The sequence below is a fragment of the Dermacentor albipictus genome, chromosome 5 (genome assembly GCF_038994185.2).
Source record: "Dermacentor albipictus isolate Rhodes 1998 colony chromosome 5, USDA_Dalb.pri_finalv2, whole genome shotgun sequence".
NCBI lineage: Eukaryota > Metazoa > Arthropoda > Arachnida > Ixodida > Ixodidae > Dermacentor > Dermacentor albipictus.
The window spans coordinates 142,159,539-142,172,909 of record NC_091825.1 but is presented as its reverse complement, the minus strand read 5'-3'; the positions used below and the strand labels follow the sequence as shown (position 1 = coordinate 142,172,909).

The window sequence follows — 13,371 nt, the reverse complement described above, 5'->3', positions numbered from 1 at the left end:
AACTTTCGGATTCCCGACCCTCGTATTTCATGAAGATTCTTCATCAGAAGAGATAATTTATGCACGTTTTTATTCTAAACTGAACAATAAATGGGAGGAAAAAGAAAACAACAAAGTCCATGTATGTTCCTTCTACCAAAGGAGATGAGCTATGCAATAAAGGTTAGCTAACCTACATTGGGCAGCTAAAGGCTGGTTCCATCTCTTAAAAGGTCAGAAAATTCCAACACTAAGATAACCGAGCAAGTATGCAACTGGATTCCAATCCAAGAAACCGACTATTGTGGGACAAGAGGCCAGTGGTGTATTGAATATTTCAACCACCCTTGAACGAAATGCTGAATGCTTTAGTCTTGTATGTCTGCATGCATCGTAAAATATCATTCTTAGGCATGTATCAAATCATATGTTAGCATCAGTAGCGCTTCGGAAAGCAATACCAAAGCCCTTCTGTGGTGCCTTCTGAAGTATAGTACAAGTAAGGTGTCGCACACTTGAAGAGTAAAAACGTATTCATAACAAATAATTTCCACTACAATGCAAATTTTGCGTTCATAAGGATAAGCGGGAGTCCAAAAGTTTTTGTTTGACTCTCTGAAGTTCCGTGTTATAGGACACACCTTTGAGGCCATGCATCGGGTTTTGCTCCCCCATAAAGGCTCAGCGTACTTTATCAAGTACACCGTCGTAGCATTTGAAAAAAAAAACGCGATAAATGAAACTTTCACAATACCATCTTTTTATTTACAGAACCACTGCCTCGACGGACCGTTGAGCAGCACTTGTCGCACTGACTTCATGTCATCATCACCTCACTCATCCTACAAGAGAAAAAAAATGCAAGAGGGAACGATTAAATGAAAATCAACGTATGAAATTCAAATGGAAATAGAGTCTGCGACATTAAATACATTAGTATACCAAAGCTACGAATGGGACACGCTTTCCACTACAACGTGTTTCACGTGTTTTCAATCAATCAATCAATCAATCAATCAATCAATCAATCAATCAATCAATCAATCAATCAATCAATCAATCAATCAATCAATCAATCAATCAATCAATCAATCAATCAATCAATCAATCAATCAATCAATCAATCAATCAATTGACACATTAACATTCAAGCAAATACTGGTATAATGGTAGAACCATACATGCAGTAAGGAAACCAAGAATAATTTTCACTCAGCATGGAAGCAAGACCTTCGCTCATTGTCATGTTTTGCTAGTCTCAGTTCTCCGATACTAGTCATTTGCTAAGTTGATCTGCAAACAACTGGTATCCGAGAGCTGTGAGGTTCCTTCTAATGCGCTACTATTGTCTCTGCGGTGTGGGGGTCTTCACCTGCTGGAAAACGTTACTTTCTGCAGGTGTCCTGGCTGGATTTTCTGCAGAAGGTAACGAGACTGCGGGCATCCAGTGCGTAAAGAAAGCTGCGGGATGCACGACCAGAGCCTTCAGAATTCAGAAGCATCGAGTCTCGAGTATATCTTTTTAGATGTCAAGCGATGATCTTTTGGACGGCATACGGGTGAGTGGAGTTTTTATTTTTTTATGTTTATACGATAGGAACGAAGTGGCACACGCCTCAGCCCGAGGTCACACCTGCGAGTCTAACCGTACCCATTGCCTACTCAGCGATCCTTCAACATCACAGGCTCGAACGCAAGGTGTACCAGCCACCTCACCCAAACCTCACCAAAGAAGACAGTACCACAGTCAGAAGGCTAAAGAGTAACACTTACACCCACGAAATACTCATGCACAGACAAGGATACCACTGCTCTATGTGCGGCGCACAGGACACCTTGGTGCACCTGATCCTCGAGTGTCCATGGCATCTAGACACAGACGCATCGCCTTCACCGAAAGTCTGTAACGCTAGACAAGAAAGCGAAGACCTCAACGAAACTTGGGAGACCAAGCTCGTCTCCGAGGATCTGGAATAACAACGACGCCTCTTCGTCAGGGCCAAGGAGGCAGTGAAGGACAGAGGGTTCTTGGAATGAGAAGATTTCCCACCTAAAATAGCACCGGGGCTTACCCCGGGTACTGTTTCGAAAATAAACGTTTGTTCCTCCTCCGCTTTATACGATGGCTGCTGAAAGTATTTGATGCCGCTTCCGTGACGTACGTCTATTGCAGGCATCTTCATTGTGTTTACGATCACTATGCTTACTTGAAAGAAGTAGCCAGGAAAAAAGAAAGGCTCTGTTCACATTCAGGAATGAATACCATGTCCGCGACGTGCAAGTAAACGTGCCATCGTCGCGCCACCATCGTATTTATCGTCGTCCTCCTAGGATTCTTGTCATCGGCTCTGTCGTGGCTGCCTTTGGTGGCACGTATCAGGCTTTCTTCTGACTGACACATCACGTGCACGCAAAAAAAAAAACCTTTTCGCGGCCGCAGGAGCTAAAAAGCCATCGGTGACAAGTTGTCTTTTCTCGCAAGTTTAACAATACAATTCTCCAACAACATGCGTCTACGCAGCTCCTACTACGGCTGGGGGTGCACAACACCATCCGCGAACTAGTTGAAGGTCATCTTAACAGCCAATTGCAACGTCTGCAACGAACAATGCAAGGTTGCCACATTCTATCCCGGCTAGGATACCAAATACCAAGAACACCACAACAGGAAAACCGCACACTTCTTCCGCTTAGCATTCGCAACAAAATTCACGTGGCCCCAATTCCCCGGAATATGCACCCTGACCGTCATAAAGGTCGACGAAAGGCAAGAGCACAAGCCCTGGCTCGCCTATTTGGAGATGACAAATCAAACACTCCAGTCCTATACACCGACGTGGCCCGCTACCCACAGAAACGCGCCCTATGTCTGGTCGTACTAGATAGTGCAGACATTCTGAGAGCTTCGGCCACGCTCAACACTGTGGACAGTGGCACGGCGGAAGAGGCTGCTATTGCCCTAGCCATCGTACACGCTTCAACCATGCCGGCGCCGGATGGACCTTTAACAGTGGTCACAGATTCTCAGACCGCCTGCAGGACTTTGGCACAAGGGAAGGTGACACCCTACACACACCGCATCCTTACATCATTACACCCCACAGCGTTACACAGGGTGCGTATCGTCTGGACACCTGGACACGCCTCTCTCCATGGTAATGAACGCGCTAATGCGGTAGCCCGAGAGCTCGCTAACCGGGCGCCATTGGAAGAGCTGTCCAACCCAGACGACGCACCGACAGAACCAATGACCTACACTGAAACTCTACACTATTACAGAGACACCAGGAGACACTTCCCTCCACCACATAATTCCCTTAATCGAGAAGATGCCGTCGCGTGGCGACAACTTCAAACTAATTCATTTCCCTGCCTCTTTTATCTTCACCTCTTCCACCCCACACAGTATCCCTCATACTGTCCCTATTGTGGAGCAAAACCCACAGTATATCATTGCACCTGGGAATGCCCACACCCTCCGGGCTACTCCCCTATTCCTTCACCTTCCCCTTCCTCCTGAGAGACTGCGCTGACCAGCTCAGACCCGCAAGAGCAGCGACGGCTGATCTGGCGGGCACGCGGAGTGGCGCGAGCCAATGGGGCCCTGAAATAAGGGCTCCACCCTGCGAGGAAGTCGCCCAAACTGATGATAAATAAATGTTTTCTCTCTCTCTCTCTCTCTCTCTCCAACAAATCGTAGAGAAATTCAGGACCCTACAAGTCCGATCATAGCACCATCCCTCGGGTGGACATGGGCCTGGGACACGCGGGCTGATTCGACAACGAAATAGCCTGCATGACAGCAACAGAGCACTTTGTCATTTCTGTCACACTGTCCCCGTGCTCACCCTCATCATGGGAGCAGCAATCTATCTCAAGCTAACACTCAAAGCTGCCAAAGCCAACAAGAAAAAGTAAAGCTTGCGCATCAGTACCCCTGCCCAAATAGCTTAGCAGAGTGAACGAGGTACTTATGAGCAAGCTACGAGTAGGAGCAGCCCTTTCAGAGGGTGCTGCGGCTAAACGGGTAGCGTACAAGACATGAACGCAGCCGCGACAGCTTGAATAAAACCCAGCAACAACCAAGGTTACCTGCTTTAGGTGCTACAGTGTCACAGCAGACCTAAACGTCTCTTCTAGTGTTGTGCAACTCTAAAGCCAGTACGAGAGGATATAAGGGATGGTACAAAACGATGGCCTGGATTTCTGAGCGTACAGTCTCGTAAAGAACTACCTTGCTGCCGTCAGGCCTCAAACAAAAGGACGCGAGTGAAATTCCGACCTTTCAGCACCTCCCCGTATACATAAAGTACTACTTCATGGCTTTTGCTGCTTGCATACAGCATAAGCCACCTTAGTTTGTGTAAGTTACACAGAAAGTAAAATTCTAGCAGCCCCAGTTGCGACAATACCTGCAAAAAATCTGATTACTGTCGCTTAAAAAAATTCTTCTTCTTTATGCTTTCTTTTTGCTTCTTTGCTTTCTGCCTTCATATGTGGTTAGTCCTACACATCAAGCCACTCCGTTCCCCGGTTCTTATCTTATGGAAGTGCGCTGTGCACCACGCATTTAATTTCCAGTGTCATTACCTTCATCTACGCTGGTATGTTAGGCAAGTGGTCAGAAAAATCTACCATACTTTCATAAAAAGTATCTAACCTTTTAATAAGATAACTGTTCACGAGAAAATCACGTGGGGCTTTGACAGCTTCAATGTCTTTATAGCGACAAACCAAGGTTGAATTACTTTCCGTTCTAACCCCATTCCGTCCCGGTATATACCGCTGCTATTGCGTGACAGAGAAAATCAGCGATTGCGCAACGCACTGTGCAAGCACGCTTGCAAGGAGTAGCACGTTGAATTGGGCTGGTTAACACATTTCGTAACTTGTAGCTGACAGCGCTAAAGAGCGGTACCAAGACGAGAGCGCCTTGTTGCTCTAATCTCGTCTTGGTCCTCTCTTCAGCGCAGTTGCCTTCAAGTTAAGCACGACGGCATCACCAGCCGCACGCGATCACTCACCGATGACGTAATGCAGTGGGTACGCGGCGGCTAGCGGAGCGTGTACGCGGTGAGCGTACGTGTGCGAGACGGCGGCCGGCGCGGCCAGCACGGCGGGCGCCGCGGCAACCACGGGCACGGCGAACAGGTGCACGGCGCCGCCGTGTGCCAGCGCGATGCAGGACGCTGCGACCACCAACGCCAGGAGCAGCAAGGAGGCCTTCTGCGAGGTGGGGACATGAAGCACATACGTCACTAGGGAAGTTGCCGTCTCGTCCAAACAGACCACATCTCGCAAGTGCTTACGATGTTTTGAGACAACCAAACAGCGTAAAGACATCAACGAGTAATAGTAATTGTGTAACGGACTAATTAACACAACAAAAGCGTTTAAACAAATAAAATAAAATAGATTTGAGCGATGTACTGGCTAAGAACTCATTCACTGCGACAACCGTAAGTTCTCATAGCGGATATCGCCATCTTCTCAACAGCTGTTGTTGTTGCTGTTGATTTCGTCCGTAGTCCGTGTGTAAGGTATAATTTTGGACTGCCAAGCAAACATTTCTGTCACTGAAGCCAAAAATAGAATCTCCGAAAGAGCTGCCTCCTTACTATGCTCATAACGTCGTTTTCGTCAGCTGTACTATTAGCGTTTCTCCCCTCCGAAATTGCGGCACGGACATCGCTACCTTCAGTCGGGTGGGCGCGCAGAAGCCCGCGCAAATCACCAAGCGCTACATCTGTGCGATAGCGTAAAGTCGAATGTGGGACAAGCACGGGGCTGAAACATTGCGAAGCCATTTAGTGTTCTTCAATGAACCTCATGCTTATATTGGCAGTGTGTGTACAGCTCAAGAACCAGCCCCAGACCGGATATTATTATTGGATGCTGGCATTAGCTTCTGAGGTGTCTGTTTGAGCATGTGTTTCTGTGTGCCTGAGTTTTGAGTACACCTCCCTGGCCGCATTTCGCTGGCGGCTGGGGGAAGGGGGATGCGAAAAAATAAATAAATATGCGCTCGTGTCCTTTTATTTAGGTGCACGTTAAAGACCTCCAGGTCGTCAAAATTAATCCTGAGTACCCCACTACGCGGCGTGCGTCATAATCGTATTGTAATTTTGGCGTGTAACACCATAGAATTCGATTGATTAATTCAGTATTTAAACATGTTTTGGCTTGTCTCAGGCACCTTGAGGTAAGTAGGCAGGTCGGTTGATGTCTAGTCTCTTTTCGGGTCTCTTGAAAAAAAAATCGCGTGTGCTACATGGCGAGATCGAACCTCTGGCTTCCAATACGGCAGTCAGATGCCCTAACCATCCAGCCTCGATCGAAACCAGTGCCGTCCTCAGAATTCATACTCAGACAATATGCATTGCAAACTCACGGGCTACAGTTTGTAGATTGAAATATGCGTCGTAAGTTATTTAATTAAAGATTAGTACCCTAACCACGTTAACTGTGCAATTAACAGATTTGATTTTTTGTAAAAGTAATGGCCGCCTAATCGAGTAATTTATATCAAGGGTTAGAATTGTGCTATTTTCCAACGACAATTTTTAAAAGTTTGCCGCAGTTAAAAAAAAAGAAACAAGCTCTTCTATGTTTTCCGATCCCCTCCCTTCAAGTGACCGGCCTCCCACGCTTTTTTTTTCCCCACTTTACCACTCCTAACGCTAACGCATTGGAAACAGAACTGTGGTCATTGCCTTCATGCCACCGCCGTCGCCATCGTCTTGCTTCTGTTGTCACACAGAGGCTAAGACGCGTCACACACAGAACTTCCTTCTTCGCACAATTACCCTCTGTGTCACACATGATGTTGGATAGTAAGCTGCCCCCAAGATGCATTGCATACCATCGACTGCCAAAGTGCCGGAGATCTGCGTACGTTTTTTTTTTCTGTCCTGATTCTTGCTCACAGGTAATAAAGAAAAAAAATCACATAACATCGCAGTGTTTAGCTCGTTCAGCTCCCAACTATACACGTTACAGCGGGGACGGGAGTTCGAATCCCAGAGTCGCGGTAGTCGGCGAAGTTTTCGTTTCCTTCGCCGAGAGTGAATTTGAGGATGAGAAGCTGGCTTGACGAGTACGACGCGTCGACGACGGTGTCGTCGTAGTAATTGAAGGCATAGACGGATTGACGCAGCAAAGAGAGTTTCGAGCTCTTAACTGCTTTCTAATTTAAAGGATAGCCACAAGAACTATTTTAGAGTAGCGTGCCACCTTAATTTACAGACAGGCAAAAAAAATGAAGCAACGCGGCACATAGCTGTGGTTTTGTTGCCCCTTGTTTACCGTGTCTGTAATTTTAGGCTGTGCGCTTCAGCACAATTATGACTCGACTAGCTCGCAGGAAACTATTTGTTAAACGTAGTTTAACAGCTTCGCACCACAAATATCAGCAGTACCAGTTTTCTTCTATGTAACACCTGCCGAATAAGGCTGGAATGAGTTTGCGTGCACCTTCAAAATCGGGTCGCCTTGAGTCAAGCCATCTACAGGAAAGGCGCGTTGGCTCACCCCAATACGATACTAGTTGCAAATCCAGACAAGCACATTTCACCGCGACAGATGCGTTTCTCTATAACCTATCATAGCATAGCCCCGCGTGACCTAACCTTACCTAACCAAACCTTCCTTTGTCTATAATTCGGCTACGCGTGGAGACTCGACAAGTCGATCAGAAACACAGAATTTTCGAATAAGTGATGAAAGCTTCCTTTAGTCCTGCGTGTTATAGTCGTGCAAGTTGGTTGCCTTATTGAAGGACCAGTACCTGCGCGTGCTATCAAGATGCGACTAATTATGTCATTTCTTAATTGCCACGAGCTCCAAGTGTACGTACCATTTGAACTGTAGATCCGCTTCCTTATAGCTTTCCCACTGAAGTTAAGATTGAAGGGCAAACTAGTTACCGCTCCGCTTTCCGAAGTGTGGCAGTAGTACCCGTTACAACTGGTTTACTAAGCGTTCGCTCGGAGCAGCCGTTCTTATACGTCCGGATGAGCGTCTTTTGAATGCGAGAGAGGGCTGTCTCGGCTCTCCACACCCGCAAGATATTTTGAGGCTTGCCGTCGGGAGATTCGGAAACAAGCGGTGGAGAAGGGGGTCGTCGAACGCGCTCGGAAGAGCTTCCGCGACATATCCTGAGGTCGCGCTTCCTCGCCCATCGGGGTCTGATGGAGCGGCGTTTGCTGTAGTAAAAGAAACAAGCGAGAGTCTTTCAGCGGCGATCACTCTCTTATAACCCCATGACGCGACTGTTGGAGGCGCGTAGCTGCGGTGACAAAACGCTGTATCATGAAGCCCTTGAGCCCTGTCTGTCATAAGAGCATCCTCTGTTACGACACGACGACGCGCAGCTTTTTTTTCACGGCTCATATCCGCGTTTGTTTTCGTCTTCGCCGGCGACCTGTTGACGTGCATGCAAGATTATGAAACGAGCTCTCCCCCAACAAGTTCCCATGTCATATAGCGATGTCGCTCTATTGTCCTTATTAACTCTTCTCCGCCTTATGTCGCAGAGGGCCGCAAGAACACTGGCTGCGCTTTTTCTTCCCGACTGAGGGTTAACTTCAATTAGAATGCTGTTGTGTGTGCGTGCGAATAGCTTGAACATTATCCCTTTGTTCTCCTCCTTTCTTTTTGTTCCCGCTACGCCCTCAAGAAAGCCGTCAATGTTTTGGTGGTTGTGCTGGATTGAAAGCTTCGCCGTTTTTGGTCAAAGCAAGATTCACGTTGAGAAGTGCGCTATGACCATTATACCTGAAACGCTATACCTCACATTCTATAGCGAACTGTTTCATGCAGGCTTTTCGCGTGGGCGGAGCTATATAGGGCGGTAAGTTCAGGGTCCATTTCAAGATGGCAATTACGTGGACACTCCAGGCGAATTATCGCCGTTGGCGTGGGCGTTGGTGTGGTGGTCCATATGAATTTTTCGATGTGCTAGATAAATTCCATAGTATCCAAACAACAAGGTTCCTTTGACCAGGTTTAACGGTTTTGGCTAACTTATTGTTCAGAATTTGGGCAACTTCAGAACGCCGACGAACAGTCACAAAACATTTATTCAGCCAGGCAATGCATTCCTTTTATCATAAACGATTTAAAGGTACAATAAAATATTTGGGCTCACAATCTCAAAGCGATGCAGTTTCACTGGTAGCAGAGTCAGTGCTCTTTAGGGATGTATTATTTCACCGGTCACTGACCAATGCCGACGGTTTCCAGGCGGTCTCATCCAGTCTTATCTCGTGCAGCGTCCAGGTTCGAAGCCTGCGACGCCTGCAACGGCACTGGTTGTGGCGCTCATGAGTCCATAGAGTTAAGGTTGCTGGATAAAACACGTTCTTATATAGCGTTCTCTGACACCTGGTAGATGTCAGGGCGCTGCTCCTGCTCTGCAGGAGATGCCTTGGGCACTGCGTCACACCTGCATGTCGCCACCCGCATATATAGTATAATTACTACATCATCCGAGCAGTTTAATCGCAATGTTAAATCTTCCTAGCGCTGATAGTGCTTCGCCTTTCAGACGAGTCTGCCACCTTATTTTGGAGTATATAGAGAACAGCCGCGAAAGTGAGGGGTTTCGAGAATAACGTCGTGCTAACGATTGCGCCAAAAGCATGTCTCAATAACCGCGTATACGTCTTCAATGTCAGGCAAGGGCACAACCTGACTGTATCACGCTCTCTTCAGGAACAGCAGAAGCTTAATTCGTCGTCCGCTGCGTTTCGCACGACAGTCACCGCGATCGTGTCACGCCAGCGTCAACGACACAAACTCAAGGACTCCGCGCGACTGTCTCTTTGCCGCTAGCAGACGTGCAGCAACAGACGTAGCCGCACGCGAACGCATGCCGACGTTGGCGGTTGGAGGTATCACGCTTCAGGGAGAGCATCGAAGCGAGCGCTCGAAAATTGCCCAGGCCCATCAAGTGGGCAACTTGCTTCGAGCGTCAGCCAAGCGTGGACGCTGGATGAGCCTGTTCTTTAAGTTAATCACTCTCTACATCGGTGCGCCAGGTAGATGTGGACGTATATAAGAAAAGGTCGACGCAAAGGACGCCGCATTATAGAGTGGCTAAATGTCAACACTCACGGTGCTGTGGCAGACGTGCTGCCATTGACGCACGCCCGAAGATGTCCAGTGCGTAAGTGTTCAATAAGCTCCCTTTTTATTAATTGTTGTCTATTTCTTATTTCATGTGTTGGCATTACCTTGCAGTTAAAGATGAGGTGAACTGGTGTGGAGCTTATGTATCTTTTATTATTATAAATTATGATTTGTTTGCTCTCTTTCAAGAAATTGAGAACTGTTTAGGCCGTCTCCTCTGTTACAGATAGCTGTGAGGTCGCCTTACGAAGTTGTAAAAGCAATTAATGAGTCATTTCTCTGCAGGTTGTTTGAAGCAATGCATAGAAAGGGAACTATATGTTGATCCAAGCTGATTTTGTTTCGAGCCTGAAATTCTTTCCTTTTTTTAATGTATTGTGTAGCTTTTGTGCTACCGAAGGTTGTCTGAGATTCCGTGGTAGTGGTACCAGGCTGGTATGACAATTTCAAAACATTAGCAATGTAACACAGGGATCAACAAGCTTCACTTATTCGCACATTCTCTCCTCAGCAGATATTTTCAAAAGGAAGCATGACGTATAAAAAATTTCTTTTTTTTTTCTTGAGACACTCGCGCATTAGCGCTGAATAACGGCTTGGATGAACGGAAAGCTGAGAACGAAAGTGGCATATCTTTTCTGCTGTTAAAGAAGCAACAACCACAGCTTGACGTACATCTTTTTCAAAGAACTTGTAACGAATTCTCTACTCAACGAAACGAACCGGCATTTCCTTCTATTTTCCAAGTAAATTTAATAACTGGTTCAATAACTGATTTCGACGATGCCGACTTGCAGCAGAATAGCGCAGTGGAGACAAGTGCGAGTCTTTTGCGACTTTCGACAACGTTGTGCCTGTTCACTCCAAACGGCAAGGACGAGAACTTGGAGAGCTACTGCCTTTAAGATTAAGTACATGTGTCACCGGCGCTATCAGCGATTTCACAGGCCTTATAGGAAACGCGTGCTCCAGTCAGGACGACCAATGGCTCGCATTCCCTTTCGCCCTCTAGCGCGGCCACGGGGAGCAGAAAACAGCGATGCATGTGGCCCATCTTTGCGTACCTATATAATATGTCCCACGTGTTCGGGGACATCGCCTCAAGTCATGCGCGAGGCACGCATTTGCGCGTTAGGCGTTTCACAAGACGATCCCTTTACGCAGACTCAAGCTATCCAGTAATGCGCATTACCTTTTTTGACCCGACTGCAGAAACCGCACAGTGGTGGCATGGGCGGGCCTCCATTTGCTACCGGCTGTCGTCGTGGTGATGCTGCTGCTGGTGGTCCTCGGGAGTGACGGGTGCTGGTCCCTGGTGCTGGAGCCGCTGCAGTCCTTGTCGCCGCGCGAGCGCCAGGAGACGATCACGCACGAAGAGCGGACCATGCGTGGCCGAGGAGGAGGCGGCGGCGGCGACATGATGGAAGACGACGACGAAGAGGACAGGGACCGGCCCTCGACCACGGTCGTCTCGTCGACCCGCCGTCGGGTCGTCATCCCTGGTCACGACGACGGCGACTATCGCGGCCAGCGTCGCCGGGGAGGAGGCAGGAACTGGTACCTCGTCCTGCCCGCGGACGCCCTCGATCCGCTGGCCATCGCTCGGCCATTGGTGCTGCGGCAGCCCTTCTAAACATGCGCACGCCGGTCGCCAGGCTCTCCGGACAGCGCTCGAGCTGCTGCGTCACTGTGAACAGGGCGACCCGTTCCCCACCGTACCCTCATTCCTAATAAATTTCATCGTTACGCACGTATATTGATGCTATCTATGATGCTTTAAGCCGATGGCTGCTAAAGGGAGTTGAATGTGCAGCACGGAGAATTACTTGGCAATACGTTATTTGAAACACCGTTACGCGCATTTTACGGAGATTGAGACCTGAGACTTATAGTAAGTCGGGAGGGGGGGGGGGGGGGCGCAAATGCTTGTTTGCGGCTATACCATGTGTTCCTCGCTGGGCACATATCGCGCATAAATCTTTTGGTGACAGCACGTTATTCCGAGACTATAATGACACTATATTTATTACCTGGCAGAAATTTGTGCGCCAGATTGTTATGCTTATTCAACGTACATACCGTTATTTGACTGGCCATTGCCATGAGAAATGTAATGGGCCTTTCTATACAATATATAAGTGCCCCCTAAAGCAGGTCTACATCCAATAAACGCAATTCAACATGCAGATTAGGGGATCTGTGCCCGACATAGCAAGAAGAAAGACTTTAACCTTTTCTTTTCGTTTTTTGTCCACCTAACTCTCGCATTCTTTTCCTATTCATGTCGTCTCAGACATCTCACCTGAAGTAGGAAGCCGTGCATGAAACAAGTCTGACGTCTTCAGTTACGACTATATACACTCGCTCCCTCTCTCCCGAGGCCCAGTCTTGGTGAATTCGTCTGCGACGAGGACAAGGACCGCGCCGTCGTCGCCTAATGGACCACCCATATACAAGAAGCGATCAACCAAGGTGACCGCATGAAGTTCACGTAGATTCCTTAAATACACTTGAGGCAATTTCCGGTGCGATAAAAGGCATTAGGAGTCAATATAAATCGGGGCTAGCTATGCCGTGAGCACAATGATAGGCCAAATAAGCGAATTAATCTGCGTAGCTGCTTCCGGAAAGGACGACATCACTTGGAGGCACCGGAGGAAGCCTGCTCAAACTAACTTGCAGACCGGCTTAAATTCGCCGATTAGTGAAATTGGCTTTCATATTACCGAAAGAAAAGTTTACTGGCGAGAGCAACTTTGAAAGAAATAGTAAGGAAGGTTATGACACATCGATATTATCATGAGTAACTTTGTCTCGCGCCATTCCTTATTGAAGAATATGTGTAACGCAAAGATACGCTCACTTATCATTGGCTCAAGCTAATGAAGAAAATTTGAGGTATCTAAGAAAAAAATAAGAGAAATCTATTAAGACGTTATAAAAAAACGTTAAAAATGTTTAGGAAAGGAGGTTAGGACGTCGAGGTAGCGTAACCACATGATTAACACCCCCTACTTCTACACCCCCTTCGCTCGCGGATGAAAGAAACCATGCACGGGTCCCCTAGTCAAGGATATGTAATCATTCTTTGTTGCTTGTTTTTCAGTCAGTGTACTCGTGTGTGCTTGCTTCTGCACCGCATTTCATTGACTTATCTGCCGTCACTGCGCAATAAACTTTAGTTGGAAGTCAGTGCCTTGGTGTTGTCCGTTCCATCTCAATCACTTTCCCAGAATAGCGCTCCTTGCCATTTATGTCAGT

The 13,371-nt window shown here is 47.5% G+C and overlaps 1 protein-coding gene across 2 annotated transcripts; it reads right to left on the bottom strand.

The window, feature by feature from the left end:
- Positions 1-716: 716 nt before the first annotated feature.
- On the bottom strand, positions 717-11,856 carry LOC139060136 (uncharacterized). 2 transcript variants are annotated; one of them, XM_070539044.1, is made up of 3 exons: positions 11,303-11,856; positions 5,004-5,205; positions 717-821 (listed from the first exon to the last, which is right to left on the bottom strand). In XM_070539044.1, the coding sequence occupies exons 1-3, from the start codon at positions 11,354-11,356 to the stop codon at positions 817-819; spliced, it is 261 nt and encodes an 86-aa protein (XP_070395145.1). In that variant the 5' UTR covers positions 11,357-11,856; the 3' UTR covers positions 717-816. The 2 variants fall into 2 exon arrangements, with proteins under 2 accessions (XP_070395145.1, XP_070395144.1); XM_070539043.1 differs by lacking the exons at positions 717-821; positions 5,004-5,205 and adding an exon at positions 9,295-9,424.
- Between the last annotated feature and the right edge of the window lie 1,515 nt (positions 11,857-13,371).